This window comes from Lycium barbarum, chromosome 11 (genome assembly GCF_019175385.1).
Source record: "Lycium barbarum isolate Lr01 chromosome 11, ASM1917538v2, whole genome shotgun sequence".
NCBI classification, from domain to species: Eukaryota; Viridiplantae; Streptophyta; class Magnoliopsida; order Solanales; family Solanaceae; genus Lycium; species Lycium barbarum.
In genome coordinates this window covers 6,051,660-6,060,243 of record NC_083347.1, presented here as the reverse complement: position 1 = coordinate 6,060,243, position 8,584 = coordinate 6,051,660, and the positions used below count along the sequence as shown (strand labels likewise).

Here is an 8,584-nt window from a genome sequence, read left to right as displayed (position 1 = left end):
TAATAATAATAATAATAATAATAATAATAATAATAATAATCTCTCCGGTCCTTCTTATTTGATATTTAGCCTTTTGCACACCTAATAATAAGAAAGCTACTTTGAAACATTAATTAAGAATGTCATTGACTATATAAACATTTATCTCTTCTCAAATTTACTCATAAAAATATAAACAATTTGTAGAAATTTATTTTTAGCATTTGTTAGCAAAGGTTAACTTTGAAAAAAATGTAATACATTGTTGGCTTTCGCAAAAATCAATTATCTTAGAAGTACACAAGATTTAAATGAAGTGGCGCAATGCAGGAGAAGATAAAGGGGTGAAGTATAGTCTGATCATATTAGGTGTCATTTTTGTGGACGCCAAATTAAAAATGCTAATTACTACTACTAAAACATAATCATTTTTGCTAATTCGTAGTACTTGGAGCAAGAATAATTAAGTTTCTATTATAAGTAATCACCGACAACCGCGTATTTCTTCCTACTGCTACACTCTGTAGTATGCATTAATGATTTGTTTGAAATTGGGGAATCAAAAGTCTATAAAAGGGTTAATATAGGCACGTTCATTCATGCAGTAATCGAGTCATCATCTTCATTTACTTCAATCCCAAGAAATATCTTAGTACATTCTTGTTCCGCTTTGAAAGTTTCAAGGTTATGGAGAAACTTGTTCCTTGTATTTCGATTTGGGGGTTTGCTTTGTTGTTTACTTGTAATTTGTTTATTGAGGAGATCAATGCCCAAAATTGGCTTAATGGTCACGCAACTTTTTATGGAGTCAATCAAGATCCCAGCACCTTTGGTAAGCAGCTCGATAAATTATAGTAGCATGCATAATTGCATATATTATAGATGTTTGGATATCATGAAATTCTTATACGAATTAGAACACAATATATTTTCCGGGAAATGTTAATAGTCCCACATCGGTATAAGATGAAAATTTGTCTTGTTATATTGTCCTAGACATCCTTTGAGGTTGAGTTAAGCTCAACGTTCAGTTGTTAACTTTCTTATTACGGCAAATGTGAGTCGGGTCATAACATATATAACCCAATTTCCAAATGTGAGTAGCGTCAAAGCATGACATCAAATAAACTAGTCATATATATAACCCAATTTCCAAAAGTTCGCTCATGCCTTAATATTGTCAAGATCGATCACATAAAGGGTTATAATCCAATTCACTCAACATGATACAACTTTCATCCCTTTTATATTGATTTTTGAAAGAAAATAAATACACAATGTGAAAGTTAATATAATTTTCTTAAATTCTTCACATAATTTTCAGTATCCAAATTTGATTCTGTATTTTTCGGTTGCAATTTTGACATGTCAATTACGCTATATATTTTGATCTGTTTTGATCAATAGTATATAATAGGTCGAGTTCAATATGCTCGATTAAGTAAACAAATGAGTCATAGTTGAATCCACCTAACTTGAACAGATTGAATATGTTACTAAAGTTGGCTTCGATTTTGCCACCTGTATATAACACGTACTATCCTTCACCTATACTAAGATGATAAAATTCTTTCGTTAGACGTACCAAGAAGTACAACCTATAAGCTTATAATTAATTCCTAATTGATTGGTCATTAGGTGGAGCTTGTGGTTACGATAACCCGTATCACGCCGGATTTGGAGTAAACACAGCAGCATTGAGTAGTGCTTTGTTCAGAAATGGACAAGCATGTGGAGCTTGCTATAGAGTGAGGTGCAACCGCAATCTTGATCGCAGGTGGTGCCTCCCACACGGGGCCGTCACGGTGACGGCCACCAATTTCTGCCCTCCGAACAACCACGGAGGGTGGTGCGATGCACCGCGCCAACACTTTGACATGTCCATGCCTGCTTTCCTCCGCATTGCTCGACGTGGCAATGAAGGCGTTGTTCCTATTCTCTACACAAGGTAATACACTTTACCTTGTTGTTTAAGTAGTTATAATAATCAGTGATATACGTAGAATTTTATACTATCAATTCGAATCATGGTTTTTTTTTCATTATCTTGAAGCTCGGTGTCATCAAAAATGGATTTACTCTATTCCAAATTAAAGGGGTTAACTGTATATATATCCTTGTTTCAAAAAATTGTTTTAGGTTGGCAACTTACACTCCAAAATAGGAGTATATGTTATTGATTCCCGTTAAAATATACTCGAAAGAAAACCCATAATGCCGCAGAAAATATTATTTATGTATATATTGGTGAATTCTTTCGGGAAAGTAATGTTCGATCGATAACACTTTTCTCCTAGAAGATGTCTTTACGACTTGTTATAAAAAGTTATTTACTTTCATTCCCAATTTAACTATCTATAATTCCAAGTGATATGACTGTACTTTATGGACGTTGGTTAATAAAGTCAAAGTCCCCCTTTTTTCAAATGCTACGTACATTGTAACTTGTAAGACTAAAGAAAACGAAAAGACAACATGTAGAGAAAAGAATAATTCGCATGTGAGCAACTTGCTTCCTGTCCAAGAATAAAGCCTACAATAGAATCACACTACAGTCTATAACAGGATCAACAACTTCTGTATATTTTTAATATATACATAGCACCTTTAAGCACATTTACTTTATATATTCAACATTTATTGGGAAGGCAACGATTTTGAGTATTTGGATTTATAAATTCTGAAAAGGCAACTTATTGAATTATGGATGAATTATTTATACTATCAAATCTCTCTATAACGGAGTATATTATACCATGAAAATTTATTCTAAAGAAAACATGGTTGTTATAGTGAAATTATGTTACAGATGATGGTTGTTATAAAGAGGTCAGCCTGTACATATTAAATGAACTTTTAAACACAAATGCAAAGTCTGGGCTAAAACTATTGAGTTATGCCGAAAGCGTAATCAGAACTGTAGCTCCGTCCCTAATATTCAATACTGATATATATTTTTTTTTTTGCAGGGTGGCATGCAGGAGGAGAGGAGGAGTACGTTTCACTCTAAAAGGACAAGCAAAGTTTAACATGGTGATGATATCTAATGTGGGTGGTAGTGGTGATATTAAGAGTGTTTCCATTAGAGGCTCAAGAACAAGAAACTGGATTCCCATGTATAGAAATTGGGGTGTCAATTGGCAAAGTCACAATGACCTTCGATCACAAACGCTGTCGTTTAGACTCACTTTAGTTGATGGCAAGACCATGGAGTTCATCAACGTTGTACCTTCTGCATGGAGATTTGGACAGACTTTTGCCTCACGCAGACAGTTCTATTAAACTAAATACCATACTTGAGGTCTAATTAGAAGCTTATATTTAACCTACATATTATAATTATGCACGTTCACGGCCTGAGCTTTTTTAGATGGTTCATGAACATGCTAAGTTATTCAAAAAAAATTGTTATAATTTTTTACGCCTTATTTTGCATGACGATTTCATTATATATATTGGAATTAGTCGATGCGATGAATAATGTTTCAAGATTTTTAATGTATTAATGTCTCGGGATGTAATTGTCAGGCTCGAGAATATGAGAGCGTGACAAGCTTCGTATATTTACTAATTTCATTAATTAATGTAATCTCAAGTCTCAAGAATGAGCAAGGAGATGATGTGTTGGTGTTTAATTTCTTCGAAGGTTTATTTTTTGGGGATCTTTTCTTCCAAGTGATTGGAGATGATAGTTAACATTGTTGACAAGGAATAGTGGAGTGGTAAGTGTGCTTTATTTTCAAATCAACCACGAGCAACTTCAGTAATTATTTTGATAAAACAACATACTTTCAACATCCATTAGTAAAATATTTACCTTAAATTAGATTTGGTTTAAATAAGATAAGATATTGTGGGTTAAATTTATTTGAACTCGATGTTTGCATCAAATTAATAAATTCAAGATACATTTCTTTTATATACACATATTTATTACTTTACCATGATAAATTATATGTATTCTCCACTTAAATTTTAATTGCTATATAAAATGATTTAGTTTGGTGTAAAAATTAGAGCGAGTGCGCTTTGCATTCAAGGATAAATCAAAATGATTAGTTTAGGGGAGGGGGTAAACCTATTTACTCAAAAAAAAAAAAAAAAACACGTGTAATATCACTTGAAACTCTTTGGAGCGTGTTGTTCACGTAACATATCATATTCAGGATATTTTTAATATGAATTCGTGATAGTTCACGGAGATTCCTGTGAATATCAAATAGTTTAGGTGTACATTGGCAAAACAGCGATAATTTAAGAATTTATAATCTATTAACTTTTGATAATATAGAGGGTGAAATTGCATATAAGTCATATTACATAGATGTTTAATGTAATTTACCCTTTTTTTTTTTTTTTTTTTTTGTTTACTACTAATAAGGAGGAAGTAATATTCCTTAATACTTTATCATCAGTGTCAAATTGCAATTACTTTATTATTATTACATAGAGATTTTGATTAGCCTAAAACCCTAAATCTGAACTTTCTTCTTTGTGCAACTATTTTTTTACAATTTCAATGTTGGGGACCTTAAACCAGTGTTGTACAGTATCACCACAACAGGCCTCATCAAACTCAATGAATTTTTTTACAGTGAATAGACTAATTTCTTACAACCCTGTTCCAAGAATCCGAGCATATTGCACTGTTGTTTATTGCTCAAATTCAAAGCGTAATAATTTGTTTTCCAGGATTAGCCCTGTTAGAAAAGCGGATCTCATAATTCCAGTTCTTGATCAATGGGTTGATGAGGGTAGAAAAGTCACAAGTATTGAGCTTCAACGTATTGTTCGTGATCTTCGTAGCCGTAAACGGTTTTCTCAGGCCCTTCAGGTTCCATTTCTTATCTGCCTTTTCTTTAAGAATTCGTGCATTTTTTTCTTAATTACTCCATCCATCCGGTCCAAAATAATTGAGGTTTTAGACTTGAACACATGGAGTAAGGAATTCACTTATTCCGCTGTATTGACTAAAATACCCTTCATTAAGAGGGCTCATTGAATTAAGAGGAGAAAATTACATCGTATGTTAATTGAGACAACAATGCTATCAAAATTGATCCTTTTTTGAATTCTACAAAAAATGACCCGAACTATTCTCTCTCTGCCTTCTTATATGTTGGGATAAGTGTTTGTATATTTTGGGCTATTTTTTGTAATTTAAGTTTTGGGCTTTTTTTTGCAATGTTTGTGACCAACTTGTATATTTATGAAATTTTCCCAATTAAGAATGTGTCAAGGGTAAATTTGGAAAAAGAGTAGATTACCTTCTTGATAGACTAAAAACCTCAATTATTTTGGACCGGCTAAATCCTCAATTATTTTGGGACGGAGGGAGTAGTGTTATTAGAATGGGATAGGCTCAGATAGAGTGGAATAAATGTGAAGGATTAATTATAGCCGACCCAACTAATTTGGGATGGAGGTTTAGTAGGTGTTTGGATATGAACTGCGTGATATTTAAAATCAAGTTGAGAAAGGGCTATTTGGTAAATAAGTTAATTTGAGAAAGGGTATTTGGAAGTTGAACATGTGTTTTGACATGCATTTCACATGAAAAAATGTTCAAGTTTTGCCACAGAATTTTGTTTTTGACCAGCTTTTCAAGTTTGGGAGTGAAAAATATGTAACCAAACAAGCTTTTGAAGTTGATTTTTTCCCCAGTTTTTCATTTTTTTTTTCTTTTCAAGTTTTAGAGTGAGAAATCGACAAAATGTATAACTTAACAAGCTTTTTGAAGAAAATTTGAAAAAAGCAAAAAAACATCTTATGTCCAAACAAGCCCTAAGTTGATTGGTTTGAGTGATTTCTTTTTGTTTTCGGGGGAGAGGGATCACACAGCTCTTGAGTATTGAGATTGAGCTTGTATTCTTTGGTTTTAGTTTTCATCTGCAGAAGGCATAGAAATTGCACCTATCAAAAAAAAAAAAAAAAGAAGGCATAGAAATTGTAATGATCTCAATGGCTCAATTGATAGAATTAAACAGCTTCGCCACAATTGTTATAATTGATCTAATGGTCACTAAATCCAATTCCTCATTTTAACAATAACCAAATGAAATGCAATGATACTGACTAAAGAGAGCTAAAGGAAATAGCTATATCAATCGGTAGTAGCTCTTGGCAATTGGCATCAATCTCTACTTGATATATCTGAAGCATAGATCGAAAGCGAAGATATAATAGGAGGAAGAAGGAAGATAGAAGGATAAGGAGTAGAGAGGAGAGAAATATGGATGGAAAGAACAGAGAGAGATATCGGTGAGAATAGATAAATATTGAAGAAGAGAAATTTTAGATAATTCTGGATTCTGACGGCCTTTGCTGTCATATCTCATCTATATATAGATGGAATAAATTCCCAGATCGGCATGGAAGGTGAGGTGCCGAGCGAAGTCTGCTCATGTGACTTCAACCAACCCATGTGCTGCTTAACTGATTGAGGTTGCCCGGACTCTTAAAAAATGTTGACGGGTGTTTGTCGGATCCTCCAAAAGTAGTGCAATTTGTTAGGATTGAACATGGGTGCGAACATTTTTGGAGAGTCCGAACAAGATAGGATTCAGGTTATAACAGAAATGGATTGTTAATGAAGTGTTCTTAGACAATCCTAATTTTTTACAAAGAAGATATTGATTAAGAAAGGGAAATGCTCGTGCATCTGAATGTAGAACGGGAGAAAGGAAACATGTTTCAACTTATGATCTCTTAAATTTTTCTTCTTTTTTGGCTTGAACTGTGTCCTGATACTATTTTACTACTTCATCTGACTTTGCCCTTGTTTCTAAAGTTGTTGCTGCATGCTTGTTGCCATGTAGGTTTCGGAGTGGATGCGTGTAAGAGGTCTCTGCCCTTTCAAGTCAGGAGACTGTGCTGTGCATTTGGATCTTATTGGCATTGTCCATGGTTGGGAAGCGGCAGAGTGCTACTTGAATAACCTAACAGACGAACAGAAGAACGATAAAACATATGGTGCTCTCTTCAACTGTTATATTAGACAAGGCCAAGTTGAGAAGTCCCTAGCCCATTTTCAGAAAATGAAGGAACTTGGTTATGCTTACAGCACTCTTGTCTACAACAATCTCATGTGCCTTTACAGAAGTACTGGCCAACTCGAGCGAGTCTCGGATGTGCTATCGGAGATGAAGGAGAATGGTGTCACCCCTAATAACTTCAGCTATCGGATCTGCATGAATTGCCGCGGAGAAAGAGCTGACTTTAGTGGTATGGAGAAGCTTCTTGAGGAAATGGAAAGCCAGCCTTTCATATCAGTGGACTGGATAACCTATTCCATGATGGCTAATTTTTATATAAAAGCTAAGTTAAAGGAGAAGGCTCTTGTTTTCTTGAAAAAGTTAGAAGATGAGCTACATAAAGATGCAATAGGTTACAATCATTTGATCTCCCACTATGGGAATCTAGGCAATAAGGAAGAGATGTTGAGATTGTGGGGTGTACAGAAGGTTGTTTGTAAAAAGCAAATTAACAGGGACTACATCACCATGCTAGGTTCATTGGTGAAGCTTGGTGATCTAGATACAGCTGAGACCGTGCTAAAGGAGTGGGAGTCTTCTTGCCACACTTATGATTTTAGAGTGCCCAATGTCCTTCTAATTGGATATTGTCAGAACGGCTTAGTTGATAAAGCCGAAACAATGCTGCAAGGCATTGTCAAGAAAGGTAAGACACCAATCCCCAATAGTTGGGCTATCATCGCTGCGGGGTATGCAAATGTGGATAAGATGGAAAAGGCTTATGAATGCATGAAAGAAGCTATAGCAGTACGAGGACAAAATCCAGGATGGAGACCTAAACCCCATCTAGTGTCAAGCATAAGTAACTGGCTCAGTGACCCAGAAGACGCTAGAGAACTGGAGGCTTTCCGAAGCTCGTTAAAGACAATAGTTTCTGGAAATAAAGACGTGCATAATGCCTCTGGAAGCACAGATCCCAGTAGAATAGAAGAAGAGAATGATATCGAAGAAATTCTTAGCTATGAGCAGAGCAAGTAAACTTCTGCTCAGGCCTGAAAAAACTGGCGTCTCTCTCATTTTCTGTATTATCCACCTCCATTTGTTTGGAGAAAAGAGAGATAAAAAAGAGTATGCAGCGGGCTTGAAGATTTGCGGAGAGCAGTTAATGGTATACGATTGCAGCGAGCTTGCTTCTTGTGCTGTCAAACTAGGGGGAGAGAACTGGTGGTTTTGCAGCCTAGTTCAGATTTTTGTTCCAAAATAGATCAGGGTGTACTAGGTGTTTAAGGTTATTTATTTGTTTTTTTTTTTCCTCTCTAAAGCTAGAGTTTGCAAAGATAAAGGATGTACTTCAAGTTGATTGATTTTTTAATTTTGACATCAACGGTTTAGAATAAGCTCATGATTTATTCACAAAGAGAATTATGGAGAATTACTTCGATTGATTTGTTCGAAAAAGACACAGTATGATTGAAAGTTGAAGCCTGAATGCATCAAGTTCACATGGCCAAGTAAGTCCAAGGTTCAGTTAAAATAAAAACATAAGAGATCGGAAAAAAAAAAAAAAAAACATACTAAGAGATTTGAAAAGGCCAATTTCATCTATTCAAATTATATGAGGGTAAAAGATC

At 34.6% G+C, this 8,584-nt stretch overlaps 2 protein-coding genes across 2 annotated transcripts; both read left to right on the top strand.

Moving 5' to 3' along the window:
- The first annotated feature begins 371 nt into the window (after positions 1-371).
- On the top strand, positions 372-3,653 carry LOC132617443 (expansin-A12). Its single transcript, XM_060332446.1, has 3 exons — positions 372-811; positions 1,618-1,927; positions 2,949-3,653. The coding sequence occupies exons 1-3, from the start codon at positions 667-669 to the stop codon at positions 3,259-3,261; spliced, it is 768 nt and encodes a 255-aa protein (XP_060188429.1). The 5' UTR covers positions 372-666; the 3' UTR covers positions 3,262-3,653.
- A 560-nt stretch (positions 3,654-4,213) lies between these two features.
- On the top strand, positions 4,214-8,398 carry LOC132617867 (pentatricopeptide repeat-containing protein At4g21705, mitochondrial-like). Its single transcript, XM_060332935.1, has 2 exons — positions 4,214-4,813; positions 6,798-8,398. The coding sequence occupies exons 1-2, from the start codon at positions 4,499-4,501 to the stop codon at positions 7,989-7,991; spliced, it is 1,509 nt and encodes a 502-aa protein (XP_060188918.1). The 5' UTR covers positions 4,214-4,498; the 3' UTR covers positions 7,992-8,398.
- Positions 8,399-8,584: the final 186 nt, after the last annotated feature.